This window comes from Meriones unguiculatus, chromosome 10 (assembly GCF_030254825.1).
Source record: "Meriones unguiculatus strain TT.TT164.6M chromosome 10, Bangor_MerUng_6.1, whole genome shotgun sequence".
Lineage (NCBI taxonomy): Eukaryota > Metazoa > Chordata > Mammalia > Rodentia > Muridae > Meriones > Meriones unguiculatus.
In genome coordinates this window covers 103,149,340-103,162,549 of record NC_083358.1, presented here as the reverse complement: position 1 = coordinate 103,162,549, position 13,210 = coordinate 103,149,340, and the positions used below count along the sequence as shown (strand labels likewise).

At 47.1% G+C, this 13,210-nt stretch overlaps 1 protein-coding gene across 1 annotated transcript in view; it reads left to right on the top strand.

The window, feature by feature from the left end:
• The first annotated feature begins 535 nt into the window (after window positions 1–535).
• Casq2 (calsequestrin 2) overlaps window positions 536–13,210 on the top strand; it is a 60,800-nt gene continuing 48,125 nt past the window's right edge. Inside the window, exon 1 of the mRNA XM_060392967.1 lies at window positions 536–1,002. Coding sequence (XP_060248950.1) covers window positions 727–1,002 — 276 coding nt within the window. The 5' untranslated portion in view covers window positions 536–726. The remainder of the gene's footprint in view (window positions 1,003–13,210) is intronic.

The following is a 13,210-nucleotide window of genomic DNA, read 5'->3' as shown; positions in this document are numbered from 1 at the left end:
GCTTCATGTGCTGGGTTAGTGGGAAAGCCTATCTCTATGTCCCTGACTGCCAAGGACGTGTGGGCATGGTGTTGCCAGCGCTGGGCTTCCAAGAAGACCTAGAAAGGCACGTGGAGGGGGAGCCTGCCGTCAGTGGAAAGCCAGGCGAAGGCGCTGTGTAGTGGCCCTGGCAGTTCACTTTCACTATGAAAGTGGCGTTTCTGATACTCTAAGCTGTCCACCTTCTTATTGGCACCATCATCCCTTTTGCTCTCCCTCCTCCTCCTCACACCCCCGCCCACCTCCACGAGTTCCCTTCTCTTCTTTGACTTTGCTGCTGCCTTATTTCACTCACACACACAGTCTCTCCACTCCCCCCTGCCTGCTGCCCCTCCACTACTGACAGACAAATCCACTGTACAGACAAATCCCTCAACAGCGTCATATCTGACTCTTTTTTTTTATTATTGTTCATTGCATGATTTATTTTTAGCCCGAAACAACTGCATCCTAAAAATGGAGTTCTTAATGAGACAGAGGCTGGGAGAGCTATGCGAGGTATCTAGGGCTTGGCCTCCCAGCCTCCTGCCTGGCTCTTGCTCTGTGCGCATGTGCACCTTAAGCCTCCCCAGTTTGTCCTGAGCCCAAGACTGCACAGCTGTGGGACCCAGGGAGGCGAGATCAGCCTCTTTGCTCCCTACCGAGCTCAGCAAAGCCTCCTTAGGGCCTTCCGTCCTGTCTACCGTGATGGGTATCCTGGGGAGTGAGAAACAAGACTTTTCCCAAATGAAGAGAACGTACCTGCTCGTGGTGGGGGTTTCCTTGCTGCTGTCCTTTAACAGGGCAGAAGAAGGGCTGAACTTCCCTACGTACGACGGGAAGGACCGGGTGGTCAGCCTTTCGGAGAAGAACTTCAAGCAGATCTTGAAGAGATATGACCTGCTCTGTCTCTACTACCACGAACCAGTGCCTTCGGACAAGGTTGCGCAGAAACAGTTCCAGCTGAAGGAGGTTGTGCTGGAGGTGAGTGAGTGGGGCAGCCGCCACCTGTCTGAGTGAGCGCGCCAGCGAGCGTAGCATTTAACAGGGATGTGGAAACCAGGGCACAGAGAGTAGATCCAGAGGTCTCATGTGCTGTGGCCTCACATAAACTGAAGGATTTCTTTTTCCTCCTGCGGAAGTAGACTGTGTAGACACACTCTTTAGGTGGAAGGGATGAAGGGGTTACACACTGACCCTTCTTTATCCGGGGAGCCGGGCAATCACTGCTCAGGACAGGCGTGCAGAACCCAAGCAGGGCAGGATGGGAGGCCCAGAGCCCACACTACAGACAACCAATCTAAAGCTCTTCCTTCACATGTCCTAATTCGCCAGGACTTCTTGTCCCACCCCCCACCCCCGAATGTTCCTGGTATTTATTAAAAACACCAGCTTAAAGGAAACTGAGGGATTTTTTTGTGAGTCCATCTCATGCCAATTCCCCATGCTCTCCTCTATACTCCCCTCTGGACCCTGGGGAAGTGAGGGTCCTTGACCTTGCCTCTGCTCTTGGTCAGAGAGAGGGTGACCATGCCGTTTCCATTTCATTTTCCAAGGCAACCTTAGGATGTGGATGTGTGATCTTCCAGGCTGCTGTGCATTCATTAATGGGCAGCTTGGTTTCTTTCTTTCTTTCTTTCTTTCTTTCTTCTTTTTCTTCTTCTTCTTCTTCTTCTTCTTCTTCTTCTTCTTCTTCTTCTTCTTTTTTCTCTGAAAGTTCTTGATGTAGCTTGGGGCCCACGCTGAAGTCATTTCTTAATTTATCTGTATTACATGACCTGTTGGTCATCTGGCATTGGGGTTGGAGGGTTGGGAAGGCATGTCTAATCCTTTGCAAGCACCACAGAAAGACTCTCTGTGTCTCCTCCTGGACAGCTAAAGGCCTCTGACACTTCAAGAATACCCACGCTGCCAGAGTCCTTCTTGGTTCCCATGGCCAGCTTACCGCACAGCTACAGAAGGGCTGCTCGAGAATTAACCAGGCAGTACCTCCAGGACACTCGGGCTAATTAAATAACACGATTAACAAAGTCACCACGTAAAAACCAGGGAGATTTAAAGTCTAAAAAAAAAAAAAAGCTATAATAAACTCCAACAAAGCACCTGCAAAAATCAAAATAACATTAAAAGATGGAAAAGGCGTTTCAGAATTCAAAGTGCCTCCTAATCAGCTAAGAGCACTAGTCTTTAAAAATATTTCCACAGCCATTATGTTCTTCCCAGGCTCTTCCCACCCTGGGGCAAGGGTGACAGTTTTGTCCATTCTGTGGGCAGCGGGTGGAGGGAAAGTGGAATCCTAAAGCGATAGAGATGGTAAAAGCCACAGGCTGGAAAACGAACAGGCCTAGAACACAGCTGCTGCCCAGCCCATGAAATGGATAGACATGGGATCATCTCCATTGCCAGCTGCCATTCTCAGCTACCGAGAGGCTGTCTCATGAAGCACGTCACAGAAAGCATAATGATATTATCCCGTAAGCTCATCACTGACTAGTTACACCAGACTCAAAAGTACTCCTACATGGCCAGGGCACAGTGACAACCATTTTTAAATATCTGCCTTATTTAATCGCACCTGTGCACACATTACCACAAGTATGCCCCTTTGTGAATGCTCAGTTCTAGTGTCCCAAGCAAAATCATAAGAAGGGGTGGCCTCAGGCTCCCCATCCTTCCGGACACCTTTCCTGGGTGGGTGCTGAGCTAGCAGGGATTGATAAAGGGGAGCTGAGCACAGGGTTTAGGCTGATGTTTCTCAGGGAAAGGGAGTATAGGAATGGTTGCCAGGAACTCTGGCTATAAGTTCTGGCTTTACCCCTACTAGGCATGAGGCAGAGCCGGTAACTATTTCTTGGCACTGCAGTTTCTTATCTATGAAATATATGAAAACCCTCCGGTTATGAGAGAGTTAATAAGGGTGATGGCTTATGGAATGCTTGCTCAGCAGACCATTGAAAGTAGCACGCTATCATCAGTCATGGTGCAAAGTGAGTCTGGGTGCTCGTTCTTGTGTACAGACGGGAAACTGGAGACCTGGGGAGACTAAGTTGCCCAGTGGTACCTGACTCATCCCAGTCAGGCAGGCTGAGCTCCTACAGCCCCTCCATGGCATTTCTCCCGTTTGTGAAGGGTGCTGCTGGCTACCCTGGGCAGGAGTCTTTCAAGAACCTTCCTTGAAGAGGGTTGCTTAGCCCAGGCCAGGCCAGAGCGTCCCAGCTGAGTGACATCAAGGTTGAGATGCGAGGAGGCCTGGGTGGCCTGCTCAGGAGCTGGCGAGAGGCCTGGATCCCCTGGGGAGGTGGGAAAAGGCTGCACCTTTGTTGGGACACCTGCCAGAAATTCAGAATACAGGACAAAAATGGCCCCAGGAATTTCATGGACACCAAGAGGAGCAGGTGTGGGGTCCCCACGTTTTCCTTCTTAGTCAAAACCACAACTTTGTTCTCACTTTTCTCTTGTACCTCAAACAATTTTCAAAACATTAGTCTGTTTAGATTTTCAAAGTTTTAATGAACATTTTTGTTCTTTTCTTTCTTTCTTTCTTTCTTTCTTTCTTTCTTTCTTTCTTTCTTTCTTTTGAGACAGTCTCACTTCATAGCTCTGGCTGTCCTGGAACTCACTATGTAGACCAGGCAGACTGCCTCTGCCACCTGAGTGCTGGGGTTAAAGGCATGTGCCACCACGCCTGGCTTGAAAAATTTGTCATTCACGTATTTTTCTTCCATAAGTGATTTATCTGTGCCCTTTCCCCTTTTTGTTTTCTCTTGTGGTATCAGCATAAATTAACTAGAGCGTTGCAGCTTTGTGTGATGTGTCCTGTTGGGGAGGGGTAGAAGACGAGGAACAAAAACAGACCAACCAACAACTCAGTTATTAGGGGGTCAGATGTCTCAGGGATTTCACAGGCAAACTAATGCCTTAGCACAGGAACATGAGCAAGATGGGTGCCTGGACACACATGTCCATCCAGGTCGGACAATAATTAGTGCTCTCGGCAGACAGAGTAATCTTTTTAAAAATGTTTATTTTTTATTTATTGTGATTTCTTTATTTATAGTTGATCGCCCTATCTGTGGATTTGACATCTTGAGTATTCTCTTAACCTCAAATCAAACATATTTGGATAAAAGAATGTGTTTCTACTGAACATGAGCAGATTTTATTATTACATTTTTTTCCCCAAACAGTGCAGTATAATCAGTATAAAATGTTTGCGTTGCATTCAGCAGCACAAATACAGTACAGTTTAAAACGTATTCTAAGGTGTGCACAGATTATATGCAAATGATTTGTCATCGTAGACAGGGTAATCTTAGTGTGACAAAGTGAACATGGGCGGGGGTGGATGGGTGATGAAGGAGCAATGTTTCCCTTATCACGAACAGTCAGAACTGGGCCACTTGTTTTGGGTGAATTGGGTCCCTTGGACTGGCAAACAACCTAGGGTTTCCGCCCAAAGACTGGTTGATTTGGTGGCTTCTTAACAGGCTGCATCTGGGGCCAAGGATTTGGGGATGCTCTTCAGTGTCTCTTCCAAGATACACCTGTACTTACTGCTTAGAAAATTTGCCCTTTAAAAAGCCATGTGTAATACCATGTAGTGTCTGCGCAGTGTCCCTCTTGACAGTCAAATGGACGTTAAATGGCATGTTACCTATACTTTTTGGAAATGGTCTACTTTAGAACAAGAATAACTGTGTGATGACTGCTTTTTCCAGTACTGCAACACGGGCTGCTGTCTACTATTGTTCTTGTGTGGTGAATCTGGCAGAGTTTCCCCTGAGCCCCCGTGGGAAAGAGGGAGGCTGGTTCCACGATGCATGGGGGGAAGCAATGGGAATGCTATACAGTGTGGATCCCACCCTTCTGCCACTCTTTGATGGGTGTCATAGGCCATTTCACCCAGTCTTCAGTACTCCTGTCAACTGAGCTCTCTCCCATTGGTATGCATCTCCGCGCCCGTCTGGTCTATACGCTGGTGGAAAGCCGTCGGCTTGGTTGTCGCCAAAGCTTCTTCAGACACTGCAATGGGCCCAACATCATTGACAGCTCTCACATGTTGTGGTGGTTTGAATAAAATGTGACCTTCTCCCCTCCCCCTGCACCCATGCCTCATACTTGGGTCCCAGTTGGTGGAACCGTTTGGGAAGGACTTGGAAGTATGCCCTTTTTGGAGGAGGTACGTCATTTGAGGTTTCAAAAGCCCATCTCATTCCAGCCATCTCCTTCTCGGCTTCGTGGCTGTTGTCTCAGGATACAGCTCTCAGCTACCGCCCCAGCACCCCGCCCGCCTGCTGCCATGTTCCCCACCCTAGTGGTCATGGACTTCCTGTACTCCTCTGGAGCCAGGAGCCTCAAGTTAAATGCTTTCCTTTGTAAGTTGCTTTGGTTGTGGTGCTTTGTCATAGCTACAGAAACGTAACCAAGACACACGTATGTGCTCTAAAAACATGGTCATCCTTATACGCCCATCCTTGTATGCCAATAATGATGTGCTCAACTCCCAGTCAATTACTTATTACTTGATCTGGAGCAAGCCGTAAAGATTTACCTTTTCACATCACATCGGTAAGACCAGTCGTGTAGCTTTGAACTCACTCGATTAAAACAACCAAGTGAAAGCAAACAAGTAAGAATTCTGTGTACTATAACAAGGAATTGGTCTCTTATTTTGGCGCGCCAGTTGCATAGGAGGGAATTCATCTCTGTGGAACGCAGCTGTTCTCACCCAAAGTGGACTCCTTCACCTGTCTCTGGAATTTTCCATCATGTTCTTAACCTGTTCCAGTAGTTCTCAGCTAACAGCTAAGGAGCTTAAAAACTACAAATGCCCACGTTTCATGCCCTAGATTCTGCTTTAACTGGGATAGGTAAGGGAGGATAATTAGATACTACATTTTTTTCCATGTGTTTATTTATGAGTGTGTGTGTGTGTGTGTGTGTGTGTGTGTGTGTGTGCATGCTGTGGTGTGTAAGAAGTCAGAAGACAAATTTTGAGAGTTGATTCCTTCCTTGGCGGCAAGTGCCTTTCCCCACTGAGCCATCTTGGCAGCTTCCTGGCTTTATTTTTTATATTTAACTTTTGTCACTCTGAGCAAAGTACCTTCTTTTTAAATATTGTTCTTAAGTTTAAAAGTTATAATATTTGTGTGTGTGTGTGTGTGTGTGTGTGTATGTGTGCCTGAGGAGCCAAAGGCAGTTTCTGTTCTCTAAGAGATAGAGTTATGGTAGGTTTTGAGCCATTCAACATGGATGCTTAGATCTGAACTTTCTGGAAGAGTACCAAGTACTCTTAAATGCTCAGCCATCTCTCAATTCCCTTAGTATGTAGTGTATGTATGTTTGTATGTTTTTTCTTACTTACTGTGGGTGCAGGGGCCACATGTGACAGGGATCATGTGGAGAACATAGGCCACCTCGTGGAGTTAGTTCTCTCCTTTTATTATTATGTGGATTTCAGAGATAAAGCTTGGGGCCTCAGGCTTGGTAGCAAGAGCTTTCGCACTGTGCTGTTTCCCCAGCAAGGACACCACAGTTTTTTACCATGGTGATCATTATATGTCCAACTGTGAGGTAGAGAGTTCTCTGGGTGATGCCAATGTGCAGCCAAGTTCCAGGACCTCCTTGATTCTAAATACCTAGAGTGTGTTGGAAATGGAGGCCCACCCTAGAATTAGAATGAACATGTAAATGGGATTCCCTAGGCTTGCAGAGCACTGAAAGGGTCTGTTGGTTGAATAAATTACCATATGACCAAAGATCATGTTGCATCTGTTTGGTCTTTGATCTTTGGACTCCTTTGAATGATGCTGGCCTGCTGGTCTACATATGACTTTGTATGTTAAGTTGAGTCTTGGGGGTGCACTAAGTCAAGACTGCTGTGGGACTCAGCCAAGCATCTCAGGTCTCTCCCATTGCCTCCTGCCTCATGGGTGGAAGAGCCTTCTCAGAAGAGAATAATATGAGTGTCTAAGGACTCTTGCCCTCTTTTGAGATGTTTTCCATTGACTTGTGTGGACTGCTGAGACCAAACCAGAAGATGATCTTCAAAGTACCCTTAGGGAGGACTCAGGAGTTAGTTGAGAGAGAGAACACGTCTCCTGAGCCTTATTATTCCTTTCCCAAAAGAGACAAACCTTCTGAGGACAGCGGGGGCATTTGGATATAGGGTATGAAGAGGCCATGACAACCAATGGGAATCATGGGAGGTGGCTCAGAGCAGACTAGAAAATGTTCTGTAATGTGAAGCTAAGTTGCCCTTTCATCTACACATCAAGAAGTCATCTCACTCGCAGAGACAGATGACGTGGCATCTGCTGTCTATGAAGTTCCTCTTTTGTAAATACTGAAAAGCAATTTTTTTTCTTTAGATCTATGTTTAAGTGTCACTGTCTTAGTCAGATTCTGTTGCTGCGAAGAGAAACTGTGACCACAGAGACTTTTATAAGAAAGTGTTTCATTAAAGCTGGCTTACAGTTTCAGAGATTTAGTCTATTGGCATCATGGCAGGGAGCATGGCAGCATGTAGGCAGACGTGGTGCTGGAGAAGTAGCTGACAGTTCTATATTTAGATCTGCAGGCGGCAGAGAGGGCCACTAGGCTTGGAATGGACTTCTGAGGCCTCAAAGCTTACCACCAGTGACTGGCTTCTTCCAACAAGGACACACCTACTTCGACAAGGCCATTCCTCCTAATCCCTCTCAAGCAGTTTATCACTCCCTGACAATCAAGCATTCAAATATATGAACCTTTGGGACCATTTGAACTCACCCCACCCACAGCTACCTTATCAAAGATGTCACCTCCTTGCCCATGTATATAAATCTCTCCAAGACCTTTTCTCCTCCTCCTCCTCCTCCTCCTCCTCCTCCTCCTCCTCTCCCTTTCATATTTTTTTCCTATGGCACTTGGGTGACATCTTGCACTCAATGTGATACTTTCTATAGAAACTGAAATCTACAAAGCTCAAGACTTTGTACTAGTCACTGGTCACAGCATGTAGGTCAGAGACTGACGCAGTGGGTATTCTGTAATAGTTTTTGAACCGATATTGAAGGAAAAAAGGAGAAGGGAAATGGTAGGTGTTGAATGTATTTTGAGCCAGGCCAATGGCAGAAGCTTTGCACACACTAGTTTATTTACTTCTTATATTTCCACCTTGCAGAGTAGTGAGTCAGAGAATAAGGGAAAATGGCCCAAATCACGAAGCTATGAAAGGACAATATAGCACGAAGCAGGATTTGAACCCAGACTGTTTGGTTCAGATGGCATGTTCCTTCCACTACACTGCAGAACAGCTGAATGGGATGGCTTCAGGTTTGTAAGCAGGACCAAGTCATGAAAGCACATTTCTGAAACTCTGGACTTTCATCCACACTTGGCAATACTAAACTGTACCACTGGACTCTATGTGGCTAAGTGGTTACTGTGTTTAAATGGGCAAAGGCTTAAGACCCGGCTAGACATTTATGAATGGATGATGATGGATGAATGGATGGATAGGTGGAGAAGAGATGGGAAAGGGAAGGACTTACACACAAGTTGTGTATATCGGAAATACATTTTTCCTTGATTACTTTTAAGAATTACATTGTGAAGGGCATGGATACCATGGCTCACAAGTCAGAGGACAGCTTTTGGAAGACAGGTTTTCCCTTCCGTCAGGTATGTCATGGGATCAGACTCAGGTCGGCAGGTTTGGTGGCAAGTGTCTTGGTGAGCTGTTTCTCCTTAAAGTACAGAACAGAAAAAGAGGTTGAATTTGTCAGACCCAGGGATCTGCGTGTTCTCCTGTGCTTCTTTCCACAGAAATGTGGGTAAAAGAAGGTTTTGGTTTGCGTGCTTGTTTGTTTTCCCAAACCGTGGGGGCTCTCAGTCTAGCATGTGTCTGTGCACATGAGCAGAGAGCTCCAAGCTTTTCAAGGTTGACCCTGCATTCCAAGCCTGTTTAGCACTGGCAACTGTCCCGGTGGTTGCTCTTCCAAGCCCCAAGGCAGTATGAAGTGGTTGGAGTCAAGTAGATCCACAGATGGAACGGTGTTGGAATGCTGGGCAGAGAATAGCAACACACGCAAGATTCGGGGAGTTTTTCCAACTGTTCCCGGCCCAAAGACAGCCCTCTTCAGTCTCACACCTGCTCTGCTCCGAACAAAATCAGATGAGCTCAGGCCTATTTTGGTTTGGCTCTGAGAAAGAATCCTCACGTAGAGCCCGTGCTCTCCCTGGAGAATCCCTCACCCCTCGCACCCTATCCCCACCCCCTAGCTCACCTGACACTCCCACTCCCTTGCCTTGGCGCTGTAGAATGCGCCTTTGCTAGGCACTCTAGGTAGTGTAGGTGATCTTGGGTGCGACGGTAAAGAGACAAGAAGGGCTCCAGGGGGATTATGGATTCAGTTGACTGCAGCTAAGCCTTCCCTGAATAGAATTAGTAAAGAAAGAGTTTACAAATGGAGGGCTGGCTCAATGGGGAAGGCTGCTGACTACCTAAGCCTAATGATCGGAGTTCGTTCCCTGGAACCCTTGTAAGGGTGGGAGGAGAGAAAGTTGTCCTCTGACTTCCACACACATGCTGTGACACATGAACCCCATGGCATATGTACCCCCAAATAAATTGTGTGCATGAGTACAATATTAAAAATAGTTGCTTAAAATGTTTTCAAGGGTCCTACCTCACCAAACCCCTCAGCGATACTCAGGCCTGAGCAGGATACCTAAGTTCTGCTCTTTTCATCAGAACCACAGTTCATCTTGAAGCTTCTCCATTCGCAAACACAGTCTTGAACATCCTCCCACTGTCAGACATGTTTAAATGAGGCCGTCTCCAGCATCGTGGAAATACAGTAAGAACTCTTACAAAGCAGTACAGGAAAAAGACACAGGATCTGCGGAGAAATCAGAAGACATTTATGTTCCCACCGCCAGCCCTGCTCTCTTGCAGCTTGCGCTTTGCAGGCTGGCGTGCGGTGTGTTTCCTGAGGCTCAGTCCCAGTGCACCCCTAAGGCGACTTGCTCCCCTAGAAAGCCAGTTCAGCCTGAAGTGCCGGCATGTTTGAAGGAGCCTCGGAAACTTCCGTGGTTTCTAAGCTAGGTGCAGCAGGCCTGAATTATCCACACGAGCTGTGTCTGTTTGGACGGCCACTCAGGAAGGCATCCAGCACGCCATCTTGCGATGCAGTAGGCTGGCAAGGCATCAGAGTGTGCAAGGTTCCTGGTTCCAGGAGCCCCCTCCTGCTGCCAGGTGCCTGAGCCAGGAAGCCTCTCCTGCCCATCTGCTGTGTGCCAGCCTTGTCCTACCAAGCTCACCTGCTTCTGCCCTACCCCTTTCCCACAGCCGTCCTGGCCCGGTCAACTTATGAAGCAAACGAGTTTGAGTCTGTGTGTTAACAGTGTGGTCGCAAGCAGGACAGGGTTCTCCAAGGCTGACTGCTTGTTTTGTAAGCAACTCCAGTGGTCACAATATGTACTTTCTTTCCACGTTGTCTTATGATGGTAAAACAGGCACAAGGCGCGGGTAAAGTGGCCCAAGCGTATTTGGTGCACAGTTAAAGACTGCTTTTGAATTTGCCGTGGAAGTGACGTTCTACAAAAATCTCCCTCTCTCCACACAAGCTGGTTTTCCATGGCATCTATTGTCATTAATAGTCACTACCAAAATATTCTAGTCAGAATTCGTCATTATTGTTTTTGGAGACAGGGTCTCAATATGTCACCCGACTGACCTTGAACTTAGGATTCAGATGCATCTGCCTCAGCCTCCTGGGTGCAGGGATCGAGTCAGGGCCTGGCATTTCATAAAGTTGAGGCACATAGGAGCAGATTCCTGCCTTTCAGTGTGCACGGTAGGTCGGAGATGTCTAAGCCCTTCCTTTATGTCTAGTAGGTCTCTCCATGGGCGGGGCCTACCTCCTCTCTCTAATGGAGGATGATGTAAACCAAGAGAAAGTGGATTTTGAAAGGAGACTTCTCTTTCTTTTCCCAGAAAGGCTCTGGGGCGTGTGTGTGTGGGTGGGGGGGAGTTGGTTGGAGTAGAGTGTGCGGGGGCCCTCCTGCCAGAATGCCTCGCCACAAGCCCTTGAGAACAGAACTCTGCTAAGAGCATTAGGAAAGGGCACAGCCTATTTCCATGTTAGTTAATAATTCATCAACTTATTTATTTATATGGTGTTGGAGATTGAATCAGAGCCTTGCTCATACTAGCCAAATGTCCTACCACTGAGCAGCCAGCCCCAACTAATAAAATTAATTTTGTTGTTCAATTTGTGTGTGTGTTCATGTGCATGTGTATCTGTGTGTGTATGCGCCAGAGCATGCATGCGAATGTGTGTGTGTGTGTTACTGGGAATAAGCTCCATTTGGCTTTTATTCCATGAAATGCTCTTGTTAGTATAAAAAGGATAAACAAAAACCCTGACCTCCAGGGACAGCCTCCCTCATTCTGTCATATTGGATCTTACCCAAGGCTGTGCAATGAGAGGCTGTGCTCACGTCCCAGAGGCTGTGTGGAGCAAAGGTTCTCACCATATGTGGGCCCCTGGTTAGCTGCATGGGATCTGATTAAAAGTGTCCATTTTGGGGTTCCAACCCAGACCTGCTGAGTGAGACGCTCTGGGTGGGCTCCGTGGGCTGTGTTAGCACTAGTTTTCTCTGCAAGAGATGCTGATGTGTGCTTGTGGTCAGGGTGAGGCTCAGAATGGAGTGGGCCCCGCAGTGGTTTTACAGGAAATAAACCTTCACTAAACACTCCCATACAGGTAATGCCAGCAACAGTTGGTTCTTGCTTTTTGGAATAGGAACTTGAAGATCAAGAAAGCTATAACTTGTTCAGCTCACAGCTGGTCATCAGTAGAGCCAAGGCATGGGCTCAGCTCCCTCTGGTTTCCTCTGCAGAAGCAGGTTGCAGTGGAGGAGAGCTTGGATTCTGGAACAGTGTCAGGGTTGGGCTCTCACTGAGGTTGCTTTAAAACTCTGGGGTCCTTGACAAATCGGCCAGCCTCTCTGTTTCCTCCATTTCCTCATCTGCAAAGCTCTCTCTTGGGAGACTTTCATGAAGATTCCAAAAGATAATTCCCGTGAGTGAGTTAGTGCTGTAGTTACCATAGTGAACACTCGTTTAGTGTTATCTTTTTTTCCTTTTTAAATTCATTTTTTATTTATTATAATTTATTCACTTTGTATCCCAGCTGTAGCCCTCTCCCAATCCCGCCCTCCATCTTCTCCTCCGATGCCCCTTCCTCAGTCCACTGATAGAAGAAGTCCTCCTCCCCATCAGGTCACATCAAAGCTGACTTCATTGTCTTCCTCTGTGGCCTGGTAAGGCTGCTCCCCAAGTTGATCAAAAAGCCAGCCACCGAGTTCATGTCAGAGATAGCCCCTGTTCCCATTACTAGGGAACCCCCTTGGACACCGAGATGCCATGGGCTACATCTGTGCAGGGGTTCTAGGTTATCTCCATGCATGGTCCTTGGTTGGAATATGAGTCTCAGAAAAGACCCCTGGGCCCAGATATTTTGGTTCTGTTGCTCTCTTTTTAAACATTTAATTAAATTATTTGTGTTGTGTGTGCCTGTGTATGTGCATGTCTGTATGTGTGTGTACGTGTCTGTGTGTATGAGTTTATGTGTGTGCTCATTACATGGTGCATATATGGAGGTCAGAGGACAACTTTGTAGAGTCACTTGTCCTCTTCCACCATGTGAGTACTGAGGATCAAATTCAGGTGGTCAAGTTTAGTGGCACGTGCCTTTGCCACTGAGCCGTCCCACTCTTCCTCTGATTGGTGTTTTATTGTAATGGTTTTGTAGACTTTCAGCCTTAAGGGATGAAGTGAACACATAGCCAGCAGCCTTTGGGCCTCTGTGTTGGCACTAAGTGGGGTGATAGTCCCCAAAGTGCTAACAAAGCAAACTGAGGAGGAGGTCCCTCTCTCCCTCCTCCTTAGCACTCCCAAGGGCTTCAATGCATAGTTGATTCTCACAAATAGCTGACCCTTTCTCAGCCAGCCTCCTTGGTGGACATAATGTGTGCCAACTGCCAGGCTATACATAGCACGGGTCTTGCTTGAGAGTGGCCAAAAGTGAGAGGAGATTACCGGAGATAAACGCGGGCTCTCGGGTTTCATGGGACACACGGTTTTGAATAGTTTGACATGTTGCCAACCACTATCAGGGAGAAGCAGGAAGAAGCAGGGAGA